The sequence below is a fragment of the Puma concolor genome, chromosome D2 (genome assembly GCF_028749965.1).
Source record: "Puma concolor isolate L17-30 chromosome D2, mPumCon1.1.hap2, whole genome shotgun sequence".
Lineage (NCBI taxonomy): Eukaryota > Metazoa > Chordata > Mammalia > Carnivora > Felidae > Puma > Puma concolor.
The window spans coordinates 45,145,594-45,171,343 of NC_141677.1; the positions used below are offsets into that span (position 1 = coordinate 45,145,594).

The 25,750-nt window shown below is 46.0% G+C and overlaps 1 protein-coding gene across 5 annotated transcripts in view; it reads right to left on the reverse strand.

Moving 5' to 3' along the window:
- Positions 1-25,750, reverse strand: part of GRID1 (glutamate ionotropic receptor delta type subunit 1) — a 703,600-nt gene that overhangs the window by 267,163 nt on the left and 410,687 nt on the right. For all 5 annotated transcript variants that reach the window (XM_086680178.1, XM_086680177.1, XM_086680176.1 and 2 more), the window contains one exon: positions 1,036-1,089. In XM_086680178.1, coding sequence (XP_086536304.1) covers positions 1,036-1,089 — 54 coding nt within the window. The remainder of the gene's footprint in view (positions 1-1,035; positions 1,090-25,750) is intronic.

A 25,750-nucleotide genomic window follows, 5' to 3' on the forward strand; every position in this document is an offset into this window, starting at 1 on the left:
TTACTATCTGATACTACCTACAAAATTATTAAAATAAGCCACCCAAAACTCTTCCAGCCATAGAGCACTGAGCTAATGAAGAAACACACATCATAAAAGAATAAATTACCTCTATAATAAACCTTGCATCTTCTAGAATGAGGCCATTAGAAATTGATCGGTTAATTTAGGAGAAGCTGAAGGCCAAAGCCCTGATGAAAGCATGCACCAGGAACCGTCTTCCGGAATCAGCTCTGTTAACAGCATGCTGGGGTCACACAGGCTGCCCTGGTGGTGTTTCCTGAATGGGCATGTGGTTAAAGACCACTCACTTGGAATGTCTGCAGTGTGGAGGAGGTCAGAGCCAGGCAGGTAAAACAGCCGAAGAGAGGACTGGGCCACAGTGAAAACTTGGTGTTCCCCTTCTTCCCAGCACCCAAAGCAGTGGGATGGCCTGTCATGGGAGAGACTTCTCATCTACCCGCTTTAAATGGCTACACTGATTCTTGCCCCCACTAGGTCCAGGGGCGTGTGCACACACGTACACACTCACACACATATACATCTACACTGTCACATATGCTGACATACGTGTTTTCACATACACTCCCACATGCAGGCACTCATACATACACACATTCAAAGTCATGTAACACACAGAACTGCAAACTCCTGCATGAAATGCAGCCTCCTCCATCCCCCCTCACTCCTCTGCCCCACTCCCTCTCCATCCCATCTTCTAACCTGCCCCAATCTCTCCAGCCCCCAACCCCCTGACCGGCTGTCTCTCCTCACTCTGCACATCTAATGCCTGAAACCACTTCTCTTCTGACTTCATGTACTCCAATCTTGACTCTTTCCCTGGTTCTCACCTGCTCCCCTGAGCATCTTGGCAGGTCAGGTCCAACTCTCTGAGACCCTGTGCTGCATGGTGGGGTCCTGGAATTCACTCCAGCATCCCAAGTCAGAATTGGCCCCAACAGCTTCCCACTGAGCTTTCTCAAGGGGCTGGGGGCTCAGTGCAGGCTGCACCCCTTCCCACTCTGGGGCTCTTACCTCATTCACAAAGACCCAGTGGCTGTCCTTGGAAGCCAGATTGGTCTCTACGGCCTGCAGAAAGAAAAAGAAAACAAACATGAATAGAAGCAAGCCAGAAGCTGGTAGACACGCAAGATGATTGCCGAGACGGGGTTTGATAAACATTGTTCTTGGAGATTTTTTTCTTAACAAAACATGCCATCCCCTGAGCTTTCGCTGCCTTAGCTACAAGACGCATCATTTGAACACAGATATCTGATTTCCTGCTGTTTTCCAAGCTCTTATGCACTAGCCCTCAGCAAGGTCGAAGCTCTGGTTCCTACAGGCATCACAGGGCCACCAAAGGTGAGGGCTTTCCTCTCCCCTCTCGAAAAAGTAACTGCAAATGCTTTTCTGAAGGGGAGCTTAGGGGGATGATTCTCATGACTGCCAGAGGCTAAAAATCCGAAATCTGGAATGAGGGATTTATGGCAGCTTGTCCAGCTGCAATGAATGACACCTGGGAGAACAGCAGCTCACAGCTGGGGTTCTGAGCTGCCTTCAGTTCTAAAGAACCCATAAAGGACCCATAGAACTGGCTCTTTCTTGCTTCTGGGCAATGACTCTACTCCCATCATTCTCTCTTATAGCAATTTGTTCTGTTTCTTTATAGCACGTGCTATTTCTGTGCTTGAATATTAGCAGCTTATTTATTTCGTAGTATCTATCTCTTTCACCAAGTTGGGGTCTCCACGACGACAGGGACCACATCTTGCGTGGTATCCCAGAACCTTACCCTTTAATTGGCACATAGTGTTCAATATATGAGTGAATATTGCTGTTGAATACGTGAAGGAAGTGGAAGAGAGTGAAAATAAGGGTTCCTTATTTCGTTTCTCATATGTTTTCTGGGTGCTTTTATCCTCCTTTAACTGGAAAGCCATCAGATTGAAAAGAGAGAAGGAACTGATCATTGTCAAGCATGTCCTGTGAGAGCTCTCAGAGTTAGCATGTGTCAAGTACTTGCTGAGTACCAGGCACTGTGCCAGGCCACCTATGAACGTGGGAGAGAACTGTCAGATTGTAGTCCTCTTTTATTTTTACTTTTTTGCGTGTATTTTTGTGATGTAATTTTTATTACTCTTTTTTATTTGAAAAAAAACACAGAGAAGTAAAAATGTTCAAAATCATCCCATAACCTTGCCCCCTTTTTAAAAATGTACTAAATGGGGTGCTTGGGTAGCTCAGTCGGATAAGTGTCCGACTCTTGATTTCAACTCAGGTCATGATCTCAGGGCTCGTGGGTTTGAGCTCCATGTTAGGCTCCATGCTGGCAGCACAGAGCTTGCTTAGGATTCTCTCTCTCCCGCTCTGTCTGCCCCTCCCCTTCCTCACATGCGCACGCTTTCTCTCTCTCTCTCAAACTTTAAAAAATAAACTTTAAAAGATAAAATAAAATATGCTAAATGGTGAAATGTCCCATTTACCCCTCCGCATTTATCCTCCAGAGATTGTTTAAGGTGTCCCCTTCTAGAAGGTTGTGGTCACATCTGCAAGTACATATCTATGTACCCATATCAGACAGATGTTTTTATTTAAATGAGATCACGAAATATGCATCAGGTTACAACTATCATTTTTTTACTTATCAATATATCAAGAATATCTTTCCTCATCAGTACACAGAGCTCTGACTCTTTCTCCTTAACCATGAGGCATAGAGGGCTAAAGAGCCTGCCTGCACCAGCAACCCAGCTATATGTGGGAGGTACATCATTGCACTGTCTGTGCACGGGCTTCTGTTAAAACTTCATCCACACAAAGAATGGACACGTTTGTTGGCCAGCACAAGCATGTGGAAATAGAGCCTGTGCGAGTGTCCCAGCTCTAGCATCCCAGTCCTTTACGGAAAGCTCCCACAGGACACCAATGGTGGGCACAGGGGTCTTTCTGGGCCATCTGGGGGTTAAAGACACAAACTCCCCTTCTCCAGCCTAGAAGGGAGAGGGTGCCAGCCCCTGCGAAGACAAATTAGGATGGGAGTCTGGACTGGGCTGGAAAGGACTGCCTCCACCAGCTGTCATTTAACCCCTTTGGTCTCAGTTTGTTCATCTATAAGACATATATAATGCTTGCTTCCTCTTGTCAGCCAATATCTTCAGTCCTCAATCTCAAGAAGCAGCAAACACAAAATGGCGTCCATACAAATCCCAAGCCTTTTTCACAAAGCAGAGAAGGGAAGTGGCCATCCCCCACCTTTTGTAGGTTCCACCCTTATTCCTTGATCCATCACATTCTTGGAACCTAGAAGTCTTCTGGAGCCACACAAGTCCTCCTCCTTATGAGCCGTGCCCCCACAAAACTCTCCCCTCCTAGGCTGCTCCATCCCCCACCTCAGGAAGGAGGCTCCAAGTCTTCTCTGTTCTGCCCCTGAAAGAAAGGATCTCCAGAGATACCAAACTCCTGTGAGGCCATGTCCCAAAGATACTTTCTCCCCATTCTACAAACTCCACAAACCAGGCCCTCTCCCTAGAAGCTATGAGGACTTAAGGGCCAGTTGCCCTCTGAGGAGCCTCAGATCCTCAGAGGAGGTAACTATCAGGGAACTTATAGGTTCCAGAACACTGGAACACTGAACTGAATCTAAAGAGATGTAGATTAACAAGCTGCACTCAAAGCCCTGCTCTGGGTTTCCAGGAACAGAAGGGCAACTGGGGAGAGGAGACTTAGAAGAAACACTGCTGGGGCCGGGAGTTGACTACTGGGCTACACCACTTAATGGAGGACACCACAAATTAGACTTGGTCACGGAGTAGGCCAGTGAAAGTATAGGTGTCTTTAGGCACATGAAGAATTGTCATGGGCAAGAGAGACTGGAATTGCTCTTTGCAGCCTCTCAGAGTTTATTTAGGACCAAGGTCTCCAGTAATCTGGGAGGCAGGTATCAACACTATGTAAGACAGAATTTTCTGATTTTCCAAGTAGTTCAAGATGGAATGGGGCTGCCTCAGGAGCAGTGAGGTCTCATCAGGGGAAGTGCCTGAGTGGAAGGTGAACAGCGTGTCCCTGAAAGGTATTTAAGCATCAGCATAGAAGCTGACCATGGGCAAAAGGCAAGACTTAATCACACACTGACATTCCAAAGCAATGATTTTCAAGTCTGGCTGCATGTAGGAATCTCCTAGGGAGCTTTTAAAAGTGAAGACCTTGAGGGGTACCTGGGTGGCTCATTTGGTTAAGCATCTGACTCTTGATTTTGGCTCAGGTCATGATCTCACAGTTTGTGAGTTCGAGCCCAGCATGGGGCTCTGAGCTGACAGCATGGAGCCTACTTGGTAATCTGTCTCCCTCGCTCTCTCCCCCTCCCCCACTTGCTCTCTCTCTCTCTCTCTCTCTCTCTCTCTCAAATAAAAACCTTTAAAAATTTTTAAAAAGATGTATTTTTAACAAATGTAGACTTTGGGGCCCAATTCCTTGGGATCCTAATTCACTGGGAATGGTGATATGCCTGAGTCCTGTGTTATTTCAGAGCTCTGACCCTGACTCTTGGCCTCTGCAGCTGGGAACACTGCTCCAGAATGTTTGGTTCTGTGAATCTGAAGGTACAGGTGCACCTGTGCAGGAGAACGGTCCTCTGTGTACCCACAGAGCCAGCAGTGCAGAGGACCTGCCACAGCTGCTGGGACATCCCAGGGAACAGGTGGGACCCTGGCTACCCTCAGGAGTTTTTCCACCTGGTCTCAGACTCATACATGAAATATACTGATGGAGAGAATTGATCAGAAAACCCCACAGGACAACTGGCCAACTTTTCTGTCCTACTTTCCTCATCAATTAAGCTCAGCTAATTTGTTAAGCCTCTTTTCCCCACACAGAGATAAATAGCATTTGCTGTAGTCTTTTCCAGAGGATGCAACTCACCCAGAAGCTGAGCTAGACTGTAAGAAGGAGAAGCTACTGCAGATTTGGAAAGAACACCTCCCCCCCTACCCCCTAGTTACTGGTGAGCTGCCAGCTCTGTGGGAAGAGCCCTAAATGCTCACAGCCCAGTGGGCAGTGCCCCTCGCAGCACCACTAATTCCCCGTCTAAGTGCTATCCTTTCCTCTTCCTCCTCAGCCATGTCTGCAGCAGGTGCAGCTGAGTCCTCCCTTCCGTGGCAGGGCCAGCAGGGTAAGGGGGAAGCAGGCAGGCAGAGCATGTTCGGATCCCAGTTCTGGCACTGCTTGGTTGCGGGCCGCTGGCTGAGCTACTCCACCTCCCTGAGCGGCAGCTCCACGCCTTTAAGGCATTCGAATGCCAACAGTGCTATCGATGCTCTGCCCACATTCCCCCTGAATCCCATTAGGGTTTTTGAGCACACTGGCTCCCTGTGTGCATTCACGCCCAACGGCAGACACCCGTGGCTCAGGCTGCCGGAACCCTGCACAGCACTCACTGTGCCTGGGAATTTACACCCCTCACCAAGGACAGAGAGTGTCACATATACAAGTCCCAGATGCCCTGTTCCCAGATGGGGACTGCTTCAAGTGTGAGCTCTGCTGGTTACAGAATTTCTCCATGGACTGAGCCCAAACTGCCTCATTGCTAGCGCACCAGCTCTGGCTTCCTTCATTTCCCTGCCACATTCCCACTCCCCTGCTGTCTTTCTTTCTTTCTTTCTTTTTTTTTTTTAATTCCCCTGGGAACACTTCTTAATAAATCATTGTCACACAAATCCTCACTCCAGAGTCTGCTTCTGGGAACCCAACCTGAGACACACACCTCCCACCCTGGGGTTATCATGGGAATTCAATGAAATTATGTGAAGCTTCCAGCCCAGAGAGTTGCTCACTATAGATAATGAGTGAACATGAAGGTGTTCTCCATTCCTTCCACTCAAGGCCCCAGCCTGGTCTTTGTTCAATGGTTTCTTGAATGTGTAGACATGTATAGTCTCTCATCTATTCCCTCCTTCACTCAACATACTGTGCCTGCCACACACCAGCTATTGTCCTAACTCTCCTGAATACGGGTATGAGCCAGGAGCCTCGCCTGTGCCATCATGGAGCCAACAGTACCAAGACAACCGACAATAAACACAATGTGGCGAGTGTGATAAGTGCCCTCTCCTCCAGGAATCCACAGACCCTTTAAGGCAGCACAATGTGGGGCCTCCCTTCACCTCGGCAACGCTGTGAGTACATTGCTATGAAACACCATTGGCACGGGCAGAGAAGTGTTGTGCTGACTAGACAAACAAAGGGCAGCCCTTCATTCTGTGGGTGGGGAAGGGAGTGGAGCGGGCTATCTGCTCTGGGTGGGTTCTGGTCACTTGTCTCCAGCAAGTAGGGAGGCTACGTTCCTACAGCTGGGCTTCTCTGCAGGAGCTGGGCACCAGGACTGTGGGGCAACCCTCAAAATAACACAATGGTAGGCAATAGAGTCCTGCACAACAGTAGGAGCTCCACCTAGACCCTGTGGGAGGCAGGAACGAGGTTACAGTGACCCCAAGGAGTCCCTTCAGTGTCACAATGCCTTGACACAGCACCAGCAGCCCTGTTTAAGTTGCTGCTGTGAGTCCCACAAGGCCTGGCCAAACCATCAGTGGCCGACTTCCCAGCTCTTATGGTCCATCAGTAGATTTGCCAACACAGAACTTTAGAAGAAGAGCTGAGGAGGTGGAACCTTCCAAGGCTCATGCTGACTCCTGTTTGAGCCCCTTTTATTCTTTTAAAATGTTTATTCATTTATTTTGAGAGAGAGAGAGAGAGAGAGAGAGAGAGAGAGAGAGAATCCCAAGCAGGCTTCGTGCTGTCAGCATGGAGCCCAATGCAAGGTTTGATCCTACAACCACAAGGTCATGACCTGAGACGAAATCAAGAGTCAGACGCTAGACCAACTGAGCCATCCAGGTGCCCTGAGCCCCTTTTAAATAGAAGACCCAAGGAGCTTGCCATGGCACGTAGCTCATAGAAAGGGCTGGGATGGTGGACACAGGTAGCCAGCGGTGAGGGGCATCACCTATAGAGACAGAGCCAGGTGTCTACACTTGTCCTGACACCCACACACCACCTTCTTGAGAGAAAAGCACACTGTCATAGCTACACGCCTCTTAGGGAAGTGGAAGTCATCTGTCCCTTCCACACCTAGAGAAGAGAAAGTGTCCCCTCGTCCATGAGCAGCAGCCTCTGTCTGAACCTTGCTCCAATCGCATCACCAGAGCTCTGGTATAGGTGATGCAGGACACCAACAGGCCATCCTGCAGGCCTCCTGGAGGCCAGGGGACATTGGAATCCTGTCCTGGCTATTCAGCCACTCTGGTTCCACAGTTTCCATAGAGAAGTAGATACAGACCAAAACCCCCACTCCCAGCTCCCCAAAGCTCTGGACAGAAAGCATTCCCTAGTGCTAACGGGAATAGTATATACAGGGTGGCCCGTCTTGGCCACATACAGGTGGAGATCAGTTCTAATATCCAAATCCCTCTAAGGAGGCAGAGAAGACAGCAGTTCTGAGGGGCTGGAGGAAGCACCTCCAGTCCAGTCCCCTGCCTCTGCCTGCAGCCTTTCACACAGGACCAAGTCAGGGCCATTTCCTCCGATCAAGCACCCCACCAGACTCTTCGATACTATATCTCCCCCACTTCACAACACACACACTTTCCTTTACTCACACGCCCTAATGAGCCAGGCAGCATTCTCATCCCCGTCTGTGCGGCAGGGAGCCGGGACCTAGATCTGGTCTCGTAGCTCACACAGGTCCCTCGGCTAGTACCTGGCAGAGACTGGATTTGAACTCGGGTCTCTCAGTCTCCAAATCCTGAGTTCTTTTCCATCAGTCACGCTGCTCCTCAACAGGCCCACATAGCTATCAGAGTAAGAATGTGAGCCTTTGGGCCTGTGCCTGGCCCCTGACAATGGGGACAAAATGATCTTTTTTCTCATAACCGAGAAAACACCATTAGGAGCGGCAGTGCCTTCCTTCTCCAGGTTAACTTGTTCTCTTAAGCCTGAGACCATTATTCTACTTGCATTTCTTAAGTATGAGCCTGTTTCACTTTATCTTGGCCTAAAGGAATAGTAAATGGAGTGGAAAAAAACCTCCACATGGAAGCCTTCCAGCAGCATAGCTGAGGATTTATTTCACAAAGTGCAAATGCCACCGATTATTTATGTATGTGTTAATTGTTGGCCACTCTTCTCTAGGCACCCCCCAACACTGGGAGCCTGAGATAATGAAAACTTGTCAACAATTAGCATCTTTTTAAAACCCCAACTTGTAACATTTCAGAACATTCCCTCCATGGAGCGCACAGCCTGGCATTTTCCCAAGGACAGATAGCGCGCTAACTTTAAAGACCCACTGCTGCCTTTGCAACAACATGCTATTTAGGAACAATTCTCTGTGTGCGATGTCACCCCTCCGGAGCATGAGGGAGTGCGATGCCCCCCATTGGCAAAGAAGGGGAGTAGCTGGCTACAAGACTACGGATGATTCAAGGAGCCCCTTTACAAGGAAATCAGCAAAGCAGCCACCATGTGGCCCAACTTCAGAAGCTATGCCCAGAACCATGAGCAAACCCATAAAGGGCAGCCACTGCTGAACTACTTCTGGTCACTCTGGGCTTTCCAGAGACTTGCCTCCTCAAGAAAAGGGCCCGAGATGCTGGCCCAGCTACTTCTCCTGTTTACCCTAGCCTTGTTTCCAGAACTTTCTGGGGCCTTGCTCTTACTGGAAAACTGCCTTAATGTTCTCCCCAAGTCGATGGCTCTTACTGCTGGCTCCATCCTTACTCCTAGGTCCTACTGGGGAATCCTGGACCGTATGTGGGTTTCTTTTCTAGTTTCTTCTCCCAGTCTCTTCCCAGGAAACAGCTCCTCCTGACCAAGCAGGAGTTACCTGTTCCCACCTCACCCATCACTCTGCTAGAGCTTTCTTGAAGCTGAGGGCCCTCACCCTTGGTGGAAGCAGGAAACACAGCCACCTGAGCACACAGACAGGCAGCTTAGCCTGTGTGAGTTGTTGGGAAGGTTGGTTGCTGGAGGATGGTGAAGACAAGGCAATTGCACCAGGCTACACAAGGCCATCTGGGGAAAGTGTGACAGAATTAAGCCTGTGTGGCTTCCCAACCCGACTCTGGGGGACACTAAGAGGGCATTTGCTGAGGGAAATCTGAGCCTGCTATTGGGAGTTTGGGGAAGGTGCTGGCTGCAGACTGGGTGCAATTGTTGGCAATTGTTGGCACCCCCCTCTACCCAGACCCTGAATTAAGCCCTCTGCACACAATACTTCAATGAGTCCTCACAACTGCCCACTGAAAGTGGTTTCTGATCTGAACAGAGAGATGGGGAAACTTGCCCAAAAGCAAGAGTCGAGATGGAAGGCAATGCAGATAGTGATGAGGCCCGGATAGGAAATCTGGGAAGCCACAGAGACTTCTGCAAAGTTGGGTCCCGGATTCTACAGTTTCCTGCCACCGCCAATGCCGTGATCCTCCATACTCCTGGGTCACGTGGTCCTCTGGTCGTACATGGGGAGGAGCCTCCAGTCCCTCACTAAGGGCTAAGGCCTGGTCTAGATACCATGAAGCCCCTTCCCAATATGGCACCTGGCAGACAATGAACTTTGAAAGATGTCCATGGAATCAATGAATGGGTGGATTCACACTCCCGCAATACTTCCCTGGTGCTGAGTATGACAAAAGCCAGGGACATCAATAGGAAGCCCCCAGTACTCAGAAGGGGTACTGACATACAGGTATTTTTTCCTTTGCATGGTACTGTGTTAACAGAAACCCATGCATCCAGGACCTGTGTCCTCATTTTGCACCATTTAGATATGCACTTGAGTTTTGATTAACACTGTTCTGTGAAAAAAGTACCGCCTGTATTTGAAAATAGCACCCTTTTCCTACACATCTGAGAGAAGGTGAAATGAAACAAAGTGAACTGAAAGGTGGATAAATACAAGACATGGTGACCTTTGGAAACATGATCACATTTTAGAGTTCTGTATGGGGATATAACTGTTTCTTCATTTGGGCTGAGTGCTGGAACTCCTGATGTAAGCTCCCTTGTATCCTGCTTAATAACATAGTAAGTTCTGGAGTAGTCTGGTCAATCAAATGGCATTTTAAAAGACAGCCCTGTAATGTAGTTTGGTCAATCAGCTGGCATTTTAAAAGACAGCACTGTAACACTGAAGAAAGGATACTCATTGTTAGGTTTTTTGGGTTTTTTTGTATCCTTGTTGTTGTTGTTGTTGTTTGTTTTTTACACTGGCTTTGATCTCAGAAAAACTATTATGTTGCTATTGAAAAAAAAAGCAAGCAAGCAAACATAATTGACTAAACACATGTAAAAATCTGATAGATCTGGACAATTTCTCGTCGATCATTAGACCTCCCTGGCCTTCGTCTTCACTGTTTACCAAGTTTGAGATAAACAGCTCTTTCAAACCGCCTTCCCACTCTGTGTGGAGGGCAGAAGTGCCAGCTCACAGCCTCCGGGGATGAAGATTCATTACAGATCATTTGTGGATCCTTCAGATGAAATAGAGACAGGTTCCAGGGCTGTGCTGGAAGTGCAATTTACTGTAATAAAAAGTGAGAATATGCTACATGTGGACAATTTATGAGGAAACGTTAATATCAGCAGAAAAATGAAATGGAGTCTGCTCACAGGCACGACCTGCTTAATAAGAGCAACTTGGAGAAAGTAAAGCCAGGCGCTGCCGATAAGTAGCAACTGATGGATACTCGGATTTTAATAAATGGTCCATAATTTCCCCGCCATCTGGAGGGCACAGACGCCAAATAAGACCCTTCCGTGTTCGACTCTCACAGACACCCAGGCTTTGTCCTGCTGGGAGGGCAACGGGAGCAGGCTTTTCTATCGGATCTTGTCTCACGGAGAAGGGCATTCCCGCCATTGGCCGCATGGCCATGACCGCACAATTCCTTTTGAGGACGGAGAGGTACAAGAGAACAAATCACTTCTGAGCTTATTTACACTCCGGTTTGGCAAGAACAGCCGCCAGCCTCTGCAGCGGGCTGTGAACAATCTCGTGACGCGGTCCCCCAGAGGCCAGGGGACGCAGCTCTTGGGTGGCAGGTGGCTGCGCTGAGCCATTGCTCATACGCCCTGCTGTTCAGCTCTAGCTTAAGTGATTTTCAGATATAAGCAAAGCAAGGTCCAAACCTGATTAAAAATGTTTTCTTCTCCCTCCCAGGAGTATTTACACGTTCATGCTGGAGCTTGAGAAGGTGCTGCCTGCATCCAAAGACTGGCTCTAGGGACCTGCAGCATGAGGGGCTATGAAAGGAAAGGAAGGGGTGGGGACCATCTGGGGCAGAAAACTCCCTCCTAGGGCCACTGGGTCACATAAGGCTCCACAGACCTGCCCCACTGTGTGGCTGTCAGCCCCAGAGAGCAGACCCACAGCAGACATCCACTGGGAGAATATCTACACTGCCCGGGCTGCTCAATTAAAGCATCAGCGTTCAAGGTTAATACCGTGACCCCTTCAAATCCTGCCAGGCAAGCGGCTTCTGCACACGGATCTAATTCCTTTTCTCAACCTAAATTGTTTTTAAAAGATGGAAGCGTTTGAATTCTTTTTAAGGCAATAAAGTTGAAGGTAGCAATTCTTTACCAAGCTGATAAGAGCTGCTGGGTGTAATTTGTATTCTTTTTTATGAGCCTGACTTTTTGGAGAATGGAATAGAAAGAAAAATATCTTCTTTTCAGTTCTGGAGACAAGAGCTGCTTCTTCCTCAGAGTGCCGGGGAGGAGTTCTCTGGCTCAGGAATTGTCAGGAAACAAGTCCCTGATTTGTGACATGGGAAAGCCAGGGAGGTGCCCTGCATTGGAGAGGGGGCATAAAGCTTACCCAGGCATTCTGGCCCTAGTGAAAATGGTTCTAAGAGGCCATGGGCGGGGCTGTGAAGTCCTGGGGAGTAAGGAGGAGAGGATATTGCAAATTCACTGAAAAGAGAAAGGGGGAGGATCTATTTCCTTTAGAATCCACAATATAAACTATTCTACAACCTTTGAGACAGTTTCTCTTCAAGTACAAAGCCTCTGTGCAGTTGGGTCCCAGACCTGGACATGGCCAGGAACCTAATTTTAGCCCCAAATCCTCTGGGCCCAACAATAAAGACACGTAACTCTTGGGGTACCTGGGTGGCTCAGTCGGTTTAGCATCCGACTTCAGCTCAGGTCATGATCTCATGGTTAGTGAGCTGGAACCCCACATCAGGCTCTGTGCTGACAGCTCAGAGTCTGGAGCTGGCTTTGGATTCTATGTCTCCCCCTCTCTCTGCCCCTCCTCCACTCACACACTGTCACTCTCTTGCTCCTCAAAAATAAATAAACATTAAAAAAAATTAATAAAGCCATGTAACTCTACATTCAGCTGCTAGAAGGGGTAGACACAGAAGCCAAATACACATAAGCTTTGTCCTCAGGGGGGTGTGGCCCACCTACCCCACCCTCAACCCCCTTGGATAGCACAAAGCACTTAGAAAGGCTCTACCCAGGAATGAGGCATTGCTTGGAGATAAAACTCTGGGCACAGGGCTTCCAGGCTCAGTATCTCGTGTAGAAAAAGCAGTGAGAAAACTTACTGTAACCATGTCCTACACTTGCCTTAGAGCTGCAGATCTGAAGCACTACACTGGTTTCATCTAATTTGATGATCTTGGTGACAAGCATAAAAGTAGGAGGCAATCCTATCTGACCCCCAGGGCAACTCTAAACCTTGAACTCTCCGAATACTCCCATCCATGTGCGCACACACATATACAAACAAACACACACACACACACACACACACAAACAATTCCATTTCATACACCTTATAGGGGAAAATGGGGCACAAGTAAAAAGATCAATGAAACAACAGGCACAAAATGCCAGGGGTAGGCATTATTGCATCCCTACCAAATTCCTATGTCAGATTCACACTGGTCTTTCTTGCTTTCATGACCAAATGTTCCACATGGCCTCCAAGGTGCTTATTCCAAAACGTAAGTTTTCTATCTATATCGGCACTATTTCTTGCAACAAATCCTGAAAGGTGACCATTTATGATCCCCTTTGAAAGAAGAAGAAGGTGAAGCTTACAAAATAATAAATGTCCAAATAGCCAGCTCTTTGGGTTCACAGACAGGAAGAGCATCATCTCTGCCCAGACTGGAGAACTCAGCACAGCTCAAATAATGATAGCACGAGATAGCCTGTGAGCACATCTGGAGTAGCTGTGTGTCCCACCAGACACCAAGGATGGGGAGATGCATGAGGTCTCAGCCCCTCCCCTCCAGTCATTCAGTGTAGACTTGATGCTTCTTGACTCTGTACTTCCTAGTACCAAGTTGGCTATAGCCCAAGGGAAGGGCCAAGTGCCAACCAGTGCTGGTCTGGCAGTTCAGGGCTTGGGGGGGTGGAGAGGGGGAGGACAACTGGCACAAGCCAAGAGGCCTCAGGCTAGAAAGGGACCCAGTCCCTATAAGCTTCCCAAGGAATCTGCCTTATCTAGAGAAAGAGCAAGGCTTCAGGGAGGCCCAGAGGTGAAAAAGAGGCTTTTTGGATTCATCCACTTTGGGGAATCATGGGATTAAAAAGTCAAAGAAGGGGCGCCTGGGTGGCGCAGTCGGTTAAGCGTCCGACTTCAGCCAGGTCACGATCTCGCGGTCCGTGAGTTCGAGCCCCGCGTCAGGCTCTGGGCTGATGGCTCGGAGCCTGGAGCCTGTTTCCGATTCTGTGTCTCCCTCTCTCTCTGCCCCTCCCCCGTTCATGCTCTGTCTCTCTCTGTCCCAAAAATAAATAAAAAACGTTGAAAAAAAATTAAAAAAAAAAAAAAGTCAAAGAAGCAGGTGTCAACCTTGAGAAAATCCATTAGCAGGCATGAGAGAGACAACCCACCCATTTAACAACCATGTACCTGGGCTCCTAGGAGGGGCCAGGTGCTATAATCAATCTGGGAAAGGAAGTAAGGGAGTCTTGGGCCTTATCTTTGAGTGAATCTGACCCATTTAGAGAGACGACCCATCCAGAGAGAAAATTCTACTAGATAAAAGGAGAGATTGCAGTGATCAGGGAATGTTCAGTTAATGAGGATCGAGATACCAACTTCCTCCTGGAGAGTAGAAGTCCCATGCTGGGGCTAGGCAGTAGCGGGGCAGATGGCTATCCCAGTCTAAATTGACAGCATGTGTAAGCCTGGAGGTGAGAGGGGCCATTAGGTTAGGGAATGGTGGCTGAGTCACATCTTGTGAATAAAAATTTGATTCTGAAGTTATTAGGGGAGCCAAAAATCAATTATAATCAAAATTAGCCATGAAGACTTCTTAGCTCATGGATAAAGTGTAGTACAGAAAATATAATTTGTGTAAAGAATCCTGGATCCGTTCCCCTCACCTTTATTAATCAACGTTTCTTTCTCACCCTCAATTAGAACTTCATTTTCTTCCCTGAGTGTATTGACTAAACTATCACCCTCGACCCTTGTCCAGCCCTCGAAAGCCATGCTCCCAATCCTGTCCTGTCAGATTGCTGTTCTGTCCAGTCAGTTGGACCAGAAAGCTTTGGAACCTCTTCCTACCCTACAAGTGAAGATGGGAGATCTGCATTCCAGAGAGGTCAGATGGGCCATGTGGAGAAGCCCTGGAGACTATGCATGCATTCTCTCTACCACTTTCTTTTACTGTGTCCAGCTCTACTGTGTCCATTGTCTATTGATGAGGTCAATTGAGAATTGTCTGGCCTAAGTACCTATTGTCTAGAGTTAAATCTGCACAGGAAGCATCCCCACAAGTGGTTATTCTGTGGCTGAAAATCAAAGGAGGGAGGATCAGTGGCATGAGGCAGGAGCTCTGACCTGAAATACTGCCAGGTCCCACACAGCAGGGCCTATGCAGTGGAGCCTGGCTTTTACTCTGTTAAATGGGAGCCCCAGATTGTGTCCTATGGAAGAGAAGAGGCTTAGGAGTTGCCAAGAGTTCTCCTATTGAAAAAGAAAAAAAATCTATGCTCAGAAAGTGTGGGATATACTGCACCCTGAAGAAACGCAAAGGACACTAACAGAAACATCCTTAGAACTTTAAGGGCTACGTTGTGGGCCCTCCAGAACATTCATATGTTCAAGTCCCAATCCTCAGTCCCTCAGAACATAACTGTATTTGGAGATAAGGTATTTAACGTAGTGATTAAGGTAAAATGAGGCCATTAGGGTGGGCTTAATCCAATATGACTGGTGCCCTTATAAGAAGAGTAAGAGATGCCAGGGTTACATGCTCACAGAGAAAAGACCATGTAAGGACATGGGGAGATGACAGCCATCTACAAAGCAGGAAAGGAGGCCTCGAAAGAAACCAACCCACCAGCCACCCTGATCTTGGACTTCTGGCCCCCAGAACTATAGGACAATATATTTTTGTGGTTTAAGCAACCCCGACTTGGTACTTCGTTACGGCAGTCCTAGCAAACTGATGCTAAAAGTTGTCTTGAAAACAAATTGTGATCAGAAAGTTTGAAGAACCACAAAGCACACTAACAGAAAAGTCCTCATATCACAGAAAATCATCGAACTTGGCTGAACCGCATGTTTATCACACCCATCTCCCTGGAATACTAAGTTTCTTTGTTCAAGGAACATACAGTATTTCACAGGATACTAAGGTTGCAATAGTACGGGGTGGGATAAATGGTACTCCAGGCCTTGGGGGTCTGGGAGAGGACATTCGGATGGGATGTATATGGTCGATGTGAATTCCAGATGGGCCAGACTGGCCACATGGAAGTTCACAAGCATGAGAAGTGTAGGGAATCAGTTGGGAAGCAGTCCCAGTGGTCTAGAAAGCTGGTGGTGAGGGCCAGAACAGAGTGAGGTCACCAGGCTGGAGCAGAAGGGATGGGGTGCGAAATGTTTAAAAGAAAAACATTAACAGGATATGGTCATCAGTTGGAAATTGAGCGAGGTGTGAAGGACAAAAAGAAATCAGAAATGACACTAGATGCAATCACATAAAAACAGAAGGTGGATCAGGCTCAGTGAAGAACATTAATTCAGGCATAACCTCCTGGACAGCAGGAAGTCAGATAAGTCCTAAAAGTTTGGAAGAGATCAGTGATCACGGGAGTGAAGAGGGATCAGGCCAGGGCTTACCTCAGGCAAAAGGTGAAGGTGCCTAGGACAAGGCAGATGACAAAGCATCAAGTTAACCTAGAGTCCCCATCTTCTAGTGTGAGCACCGGCAGTGTCTAGCTTGATCTACAGACACATTCAAGTGGCTCCAGTTGTAGGACCAGTGACCTGCGGAGGCTGGGAGCCAGACAAGCATGCCAGGAGGACAGGAACTTCTTTACCTTAACCTTTGTACCACTGTTGCTTCTACGGGTGCAGGTCAAGCCAGCACCTTCCTGGAGACCGCACAGCACACACCCAGTTGTATCACTTTCAACCCCCAAGAATGTATTTTTTTTTAATGAGGCGTTTACACACACATGCACACACACACGTACTCCCCTACCTCCCTTCTATACCCTGTACTGATCCAGAGGGTTCTAAACCTAACTGGAAGACTTCACAGTATCCTTGTAGATTTCATGCTTTTGGAATCACTCTGCCACTCTATCTAAACTGTTGAGACCACTTTGGAACATCTTCCTGCTTTGCAACATCATCAGACTTCTCTGGGCATCATATTTTTCATCTGAAAAGTCTGAGAGATAGGCAAGAGTGATTCTTCATTCTCAGTATATTCTAAGATTCTATGGGAAGGTCCCTGATGGTTTAAGGAGCTGAGTGGTTTGGGAGAAAAGAAAAGGGTGTCCCATATGGGAATGAGAACCAGTTGTAGGGTCTTGGCCACCCAATACCAGAAAACTCTTGATTTGTAGAGATGCCCATTGTATGTGTCTGGGCCAGAGGTAAGGGGCTTCAACGGGAGAAGGACCCTCTTCCCAGCATACACAGGCCAGCACAGAACCTAAGCTTAGCACAGGGGATTCCCCTGAACTGTGAGAAAGTGACACATGATCTAATTGAAAAGTTAATCCCAGTGATGAGGGCAGTGTTATGAGTCCAATGATGGTGTCTTATCCAGACTGGGCTCAGAACTGACCTTGACCATCTCCCCACCATCTGGCCTTCCATAGGTTCCAACCCTGATTCCCCATCCTTCTGCCCACCTTTGTGAGCTGCCCAATATCATCTGAATACCTTCCTTTCATTTCCTATTAACTCTGTTTTAAAACTTTTTACAGGCAATAGGGAAAATAATACTTATTTTTAAAATCTGCCCCTGATGCATAGGGGCAGATTTTAAAAATAAGTATTAATTTCCCTATTGCCTGTAAAAAGTTTTAAAACAGAGTTAATAGGAAATGAAAGGAAGGTATTCAGAGCCTAAATGTCCATCAACTGATGAATGGATAAAGAAATTGTGGTTTATATACACAATGGAGTACTACATGGCAATGAGAAAGAACGAAATATGGCCCTTTGTAGCAATGTGGATGGAACTGGAGAGTGTGATGCTAAGTGAAATAAGCCATACAGAGAAAGACAGATACCATATGTTTTCACTCTTATGTGGATCCTGAGAAACTTAACAGAAACCCATGGGGGAGCGGAAGGAAAAAAAAAAAAGAGGTTAGAGTGGGAGAGAGCCAAAGCATAAGAGACTCTTAAAAACTGAGAACAAACTGAGGGTTGATGGGCGGGGGGGAGGGACGGGAGGGTGGGTGATGGGTATTGAGGAGGGCACCTTTTGGGATGAGCACTGGGTGTTGTATGGAAACCAATTTGACAATAAATTTCATATATTAAAAAAAATGGGGAAAGAACACGAAAAGGCAGTTATCAAAAGACATACAAATGGGCAATAAACATTTATTTTAAAAATAAAAAAAAATAAATAGAATCTGGATATCAAACACTAGTAAGACCAATGTGCCGAACAAGAACATAATCAATATTTTTAAGGGAGAATAAATGGAGTAATTGCAAAGCACAATGAGACAATCATAAACCATAGTTTATAAACATATTATCCTTTACAAAATCATAGTTTAAAATGAAGTGGTATTAAAAGCCCTCCTTTGGCAGATGGCAATCCCTGGCCCTGCCCCTACCCCTCGCCCTGCCCTCCAGAGGCAAACACTTGTAACTCTTTTAGCTATTTCTTTGAGATTTACTTCCATGTTTTTCAATCTTATGTTCACACTGCTACACTTGGTTGCTCGATTTTAGACATTAGCATTATCCATTATCCTCCTGATATGGTGATGAGGACTTAACTTTCTACACAACCCCTCATCCTTTCATTTTCTGTCCTACTATTCTCCACTTACTTGTATCACAATTTTTAAATAAAATCAAAAGTGGTGACTTCATTAGGACTATGAAATACTATCCCCTACTCTCTCTCTCTCTCTCTCTCAAAATGAAGCTGCTTATACAACTTCAGCTTTTCTTGCATCAACAAGTGCCTTGATTTGTATTTATTTACACACGTGCTGTATTAAACGTGCCCAAATGCTCAACCATATGAAACAGTCTTCCAGTTTCCTTACATCTCAGAAATGGCCTGTCGGAGCCCTCCCTCCCCTGCTCCTACGCAGATGACTGGTCTTCGGTTAGATAACCTGACCCCTTCCTTTCTGCTCTTCTGCTTGGAATTTCTGTATCTGTTATTGTTTACTTTCATCTTTTTGGGCTTTCATTTTATTTTTCTGAAGTCTATCCTACAGTATCTTTCTAAGAAATGGTACATGAGGCATAAACTTTTTAGGCTTTGCCTATATGGAATTTTTTTAATGTTGCTGCTATATTGATTGATTGATTGATTGATTGATTCACTTAGTACCCTTAGACACGGTAATCTGAATTCTTCCACAGAAAGTTTCTCCAGTATCTTCTAGCATCCGGTGTTACTCTTTAGCATCCTAATGCCATTCTGATTTCTCTTGTTCCTGTTCCTTTTACATCACCTGTTCTTCATCCTCCTCCTTCTCCTCCTTTTCTTCTCTCTGCCTCTGTCTCCCTCTCTCTCTCCCTCATGCTCTGAAACTTGCCATTGCAGTGCCTTGAGATGGGTGTTCTTTTCACTTATTTTGGCTAAGAGCTAAATGGTCCATAGGGCTTTTTAGTCTGGAGACATATGTCCTTTAGTTCTGAGACATTTTCTTGTTTGTTTCTTTGATACTGGCCTTTCCTCCATTATTTTCAGTTCTCTCTCCAGAATTTTTCTTAGGAGAATATTGAACTTCCTGAATTAAGCCACTCATTTTCGTCAACTTTTCTCTCTCAACTTATACTACTACTTTACCCTTGGTTTTACCTTTCTCGATTTTGTCTAATACTTTAACTGGATTTTTACAATTTCAATTGTCACACTTTGTTAATTCAGTTGCTATTTGGTGTTCTCTGTTCTTTTTCATAGTATCCTGTTCATGTCTTAAGGATACACATTTATTTTAGCTCTTTAAGATTATCAGTGATAGGGTGCTTGACCTTCTGTTCCATAAACTAAGTTTTGCCCTGGATTCCTTTTTATGTTTGTTTTATATTTTTTCATTCCTCAAATGCACTGTGATCCTGAGCTGTCCATTTATATTTAAAGTGAGGCATTCCAGAGTGTAGCCACTCTGGAAAACAGTATGGAGGTTCCTCAAAAAAATTAAAAAATAGAACTCCCCTATGACCCAGCAATTGCACTACTAGGTATTTATCCAAAGGATACAAAAATGCTGATTTAAAGGGGCACATGCACCCCCATGTTTACGGCAGCACTATCAACAACAGCCAAAGTATGGAAAGAGCCCAAATGTGCATCAACTGATGAACAGATAAGGAAGATGTGGAATATGTACATATATATGTATTTAAAATGTGCTAAATGGGGTGCCTGGGTGGCTCAGTCGGGTAAGTGTCCGACTCCTGATTTCAGCTGAGGTCATGATCTCATGGTTTGTGGGTTCGAGCCCCTTGTGGGGCTCTGCATTGACAGCACAGAACCTGCTTGGGATTCTCCCTCTCCCTCTCTCTCTGCCCCTTCACTGCTCATGACAGAGACTCAAATGTCTGTCTCTCCTGGAATAAATAAACTTGAAAAAAAAAAGAATGCATTTTCAAAAGCTTTGGGGTGGTGAGGCAGCCTGCCCAAACTTTGGGGTGAGGGAGGGACAGCTGCCTTCTCTGCTCTAATCTCCAGCCTCTGGAGGCTGTTGGGGCAGCATCTTCTTTGGGAGAACATGCAGCTGAACAGGTACAATTTCACAGAGAATTCTTGATCAAGCCCACGGCCCATTTTAGGCTTAGGCTCTGTTTATCACTCCTAGAGGGGAAGGATGTCAGATTCTTATCTGACAACTTCATTCCACAGCCCATTTAAATAAACAGGCAACCCAAGGTAAGGTGAGGGGAAAATCCATCGGTATCCTCAGATTGACATTATATCAATGGATGTGCATGAGGTCTGGGGATTTATAATAGCTTGTTCAAAGAAATAGTTCAAACATACTGGCTCACTTTGATCAACACATTCCTCTAGAAGGATGAATGATTTACAAATCTACAGAATACAGGGATCTGGGCTCCATCAACAGAAATCCAGGCTGAGGGTTTCTTAAGCATACTGCCCTTGGTAAGGGTGAGCCTGAGGGTAACAAGGGAAGCCATACATGATGTCTCTTTCCCCAGTTGTTAGGAGGAGAGGGATGACGGACAGAGAATACATGTTATTTGTGGACAGGCGAGCTCTCTGGAGGGCATCTGACAGGGAAGTGAGACAAGACTGGAGGGGTAGGAAAGGCTTCATGGATAGGCTGGGTTGGAAGGGTGAGGAGGCTTGGAGAGACTTGAAGGAAGAAGGAGGTCAATAAAATCCTGGGTAGGAAGAGTGATGATGAGTAAAACTGTGAAGGCAAGAGACCAAAACATCCCCCGCTCTCAAATATAACAAGTATACATACAAATTGCTCTGCATCCGAAGTGCCTACAGTATGCCTCCAAATAGTGGCTGTAAGTGCCCCTAGTGGCAGAGATGGGAAACACCAAAAAACCCACAGCAGAGATTGCCGCTCACCGAGAACATGCTCAACCAAAATGACGGGTCAGAGCTAGAGTCTCAGCCATTCCTCTGAGAGACTCAATTCTCATGTATGGCCCCCAGCACCATGCATATTCAGGAGTGTGTCCCTCCAAGGCTAAGATTTCTTTGCAAAACCTAAATATATGGCTTCTTCTTTGACTCTAGTACATGATATACTACAACTACAGTAACAAAATCACATTTTCCTCAACAAAACTACTTCATGTATCATTTCCTGTACAAGTATGATGAGAATTTAATTTTTCCTAATCCTTTCAAGTAAAATACCTGTGTGTCTTTTATAACAGAAGATGCAGTTAGTATGAACAAAGCAGTGAAAAGCTTCTCCTGACCTGGACGTACTCTGGTAGATGGGATGCCAGCAAGGTCAGCTGAGGTCACCAGCCAGGCCCAAGCCCAAGTGCCAGATAGCCTACCTACTGTAGGAAGTTCTTGTGGGAGGGGGCGTGCAGGGAGGTCCTGTACCTCTAGGCTCAATTTGGTGGGCACTAACCCCTACCCACAATTGAGCCCCAAGGACCTTGGTTGGGATAAACCCACCGTGGAACTTTAAGGCTTCTTGAGTTTTCCTGGCTATTTTGACAAAGATGAATTCTAAAGTGAGTTCATGTCAAGAAGAAAATGCCAGAGGAAGACTTCAGAGAAGTGAGTTTCACAAAGTCTAGAGAAATAGGTTCTTACACTGAATGTCCACTAACCACAAGCCATGTCCCAGCCAAGTGTTGTACATAGATGACCTTCATGAATCCACACAACAGCCACCTCCTCAGGGGGTACCATCATCCCTATCATTAAAGAAAAGACAGTTGAGGCCGCAGATGTTACATTACTCACCCTAGTTCACACAGGAAATAAGAGACTGAGAGCCAGGAGAAGATCCCAAGTCTACTGGTAGCCAAAGATTCCTCAATTGCTTCCTGAGGGAAACCGAGGCAGTGTAAGACACTACCTGAAGAAGGCTGGAAAGCCTTAGAGATGGAGCTCCAGCCTAGGAATCACAATATCCTTCCTCTGTGTGACTGGACAGGGAGCTCTGAGAAGGACACATGGGGTTGCCCAATCTCTAAACAGAGGCAGCCTGGAGAGCCAGTGAGCACAGACTGTCAGCCTGGTTCCCAAGGAACAGGAGCTGTTCTTGAGTGACCACAAGTAAGCCTGTGTGCCAGGCCCAGCATAGGCCACAGCTCAGCCCATCTATCTACTAACCCTGGTAAAAGAGCTGCTAGGACTTCAAAGATACCAGTCATCATAGCTAATTACACTCACAGCAATATCTATACACCAGGCACTGTACTAAGTGTGTTCCATACGCTGATTCCCTTAATTCTCTCAGCAGTCTTATAAGGTGAGTACTGTTATTAGCTCCATATTACAGAGCAACAAACTGTGGCACAAAGTAATTCTTGAACTCATCCAAGGTAGCAGAGCTAGATAGTGGTAGAGGCCCAAATTTGAATCCAGCAATCTGGTGCAAAAGCCCAGATTCTAACCATTTTCTGTACTACCTCTCCCTATACCAAGAACGTACGAGTTCTGACATGCCTAACTGATACACACAAAGGCCTATAATATCCAAAACCACTGTGTGAGCTGGGAATACAAATATGACAATGGCCACGCCTACCATTCAGGATCTTACTGCCTTTAACACAGACAGAGAAACAGGTATTATGAGACAGGAGCTCTCTGGAGGGGAGGGGTACACAGGGCATTAGGGAAGTGCATAGCAAGGTACCTAACTTGACCTCAAAGAGTCAGGGAAAGTTTCTTGGAGCAGACCAGGCTAGAGCTAGATCTTAAAAATGAAATAGAAGCTAGCCAGCAAGACAACCTAAGAAACACATTTTAATTCTTCTAAAGCTTTTAAGCTCTACCTTGTGCCAAGTCAAATACCTAGGAAGCTCCAAGTCTGAATGATATCATTTCAACTTTCCACAGAAAAATTTGCACTGAACTAGAATATCACATTGTTTATGCCTTTGGCTTTAAGCCAGGGCTGATATAAGAAGCAGTCATATGAATCACATTTGCATTGTTTGTAAAACTGCTAGCAAAGACACTATCCATTATGTTGTTCTATGTCCCTTATCTACAGACTGATGTGATAAATGTCTCCCAAAGCACTAAACTAAAAAAAAGAAAGAGAAAAAAGAAAAAGAAATAGAAACCTCTCTCCCAATGGACTGGTATTCTTCTTTGTAGTAAGCACTGAGGGTTATGCATTCTATCCGGTCTATCATTGTCCTGCCTACCAGGAAGCTCAGAACCGAGGTCAATATTAGGAGTTTCCTTTAGCTTATGTGTTTTGGCACAAATATCCCTTTTGCCCTTGATTATCTGGCTCTTAACATCATAACTTTATTTTAATGGATTTAAGGTTTTAGGTCTTTTTGTAACTAGGCCTCTACTTATTACTATTACTGTGGCACAGTGTAGCATATAGAAAACAGTTGAGCAGGCTGGCTTAACACTCAAGGCCACGCTGCTCCCCAGCTCACTGATACCTACAATATCCCATTATTTATTTTCTTCAAACCCTGAGTGTCCCTTCATAACCAGAAGGGATGGGTCCAGATCTACAGTTAAATATGAAAGGCCCACGAGCCAAAATGGCCCCCATCTGCTGCCTGTGGGATCTGTGATGCGGGGTCTCCTCTCAGAAGAGAAGAAAGAGTTGTACATCACAACCCTGCAGGCATGACCCCCTTCAGGGCTTCAAGAAAATTCTGAGGACAGGTTTTTCAAGAACTCCAAGCATCAGCACCAGCTGCTGAGAGGCATTTGAGATAACTCTGGCGAAGAGGGTTGTGTAGCTAGCTTCACAATATGTGTGCTCATGCATGCATGTGTCTGTGTCTCCCCAAATCCCCCCTAACTCTTGTGTTCCATCTTAGCATGACCAAGGCTTCTTTTATCCCCATTCACAAAATGAGGTGGCTATGAAGCATTACAAGGACGATACATATGAAGCACCTGCCATCAGCTGGCACTTAATAACGATTACCTCTTTATTTGCTCTCTCCATGCTAGACTGCAGTCTCCAGGAGGATGAGGACTGTTACTGACTGTTTTAGTCCCCAGTGCCTAAAGCAGATCCTGGCCTTTAGAAGCCACCAGACAGATACTCATGCTAAGAACACAATACTCACTTGATAAATATTGCTGGAATGAATCAATGACAACAAACAACAGATCTAACAGATGACATGATATATAGCTGAGTTGCAAATTTACTCCTTTACTCAATGTGCAAAGATAACATAGCCTCCATTTTCTAGAACGTTCTTCACAATTCTCCATCCCCACCCTTGAGCACCAGAGAAGCAGATATGTCTATATGTGTGTCTCAGGCACTTCGCATTCAGCTGTCTCTAGTGGATGTCTTCTAGATATCTTCCCCTTGGCCCTGTTCCTTCTTCCCATGATGGGTTTTCATGATCTAGTGGTAGGGAGGGCTTCGGAATGGAACATCCAGCTCATCTGATCTAGTCTGTCTGTTCCTTCACCCCATATGATGGTCTAATTGGCAAGTTTGGTGGTCAGTTCCCTGGTTGGGTGAGGACCTGGTGGTCTTGCCTCGCTAACCTGGCTCCCGTGACATTCAGACTTCTCTTAAGTTTCTGCCATGTCTTCCCTTTGACCACAGATAACATAGTCCTGCCCCAGTACAAAGGACATTTCAACCTTCTCTGGGGCAGTTCTGAACCCAGTGGTTTTCCGCCCTCCCCAGAAGACTTTTGGGAATGTTCAGCTCCCTTGTCTATTTTACATACCTCCTGGTCTGGCACTGGACACATGGATGGGTAAACAGTCCTAAGGCATAGTGTATGTTCCTTGCATCTTACACAGTCTCAAAAGGCTGTTCTTTACCCATCTGCCTCCCAACTTCTAGGACTATGATGGGCACATAGTGGGCACCACAGAGTCCTGTTAAACTCAAGTGAACCGTCTGGAACTAAAATACAACTGAACTGATTTGGAGTGGATATGGTTCACTCCTTATTTCTGAGTTCATATTAATGGAAACTGGACCTTTTGAATACTAGCTTATAAACTCTTTTCAGGAGAAAAACTTGGCTCTAGTCTGAGAGAAAAACCTTACATTCAATATTTTTAGTGAGCTATTTTGGGGTTCAATTAAAAAACAGTTAAAAGAGAGTGTGCTTTAAAATGATATGAATAGGGGTGCCTGGGTGGCTCAGTTGGTTAAGCGTCTGACTTCAGCTCAGGTCACGATCTCGTGGTCCGTGAGTTCGAGCCCCGTGCCGGGCTCTGGGCTGATGGCTCAGAGCCTGGAGCCTGCTTCTGGTTCTGTGTCTCCCTCTCTCTCTGCCCCTCCCCCGTTCATGCTCTGTCTCTCTCTGTCTCAAAAATAAATAAACGTTAAAAAAAAACAAACATTTAAAAAATAAATAAATAAAATGATATGAATAAAATCTCTTCTGGTACTAAGTTTTAAAAGTACTTTAATAAGTTAATTTTAATTCATATTTGTTTTTTGAATCAAAGGAGTTTAATTTTATAAATTAAAACAATGCTTTGGTTGCCCAGAAGTGGCCACTTCCCAACTTTACTGGTGGGAACCAGCCCAGCCCTGGAGAGCAGATTTTGAGAGATGCAGTAAGCCATCATCCCCACCTGCTTCGCCCAAAACCTCC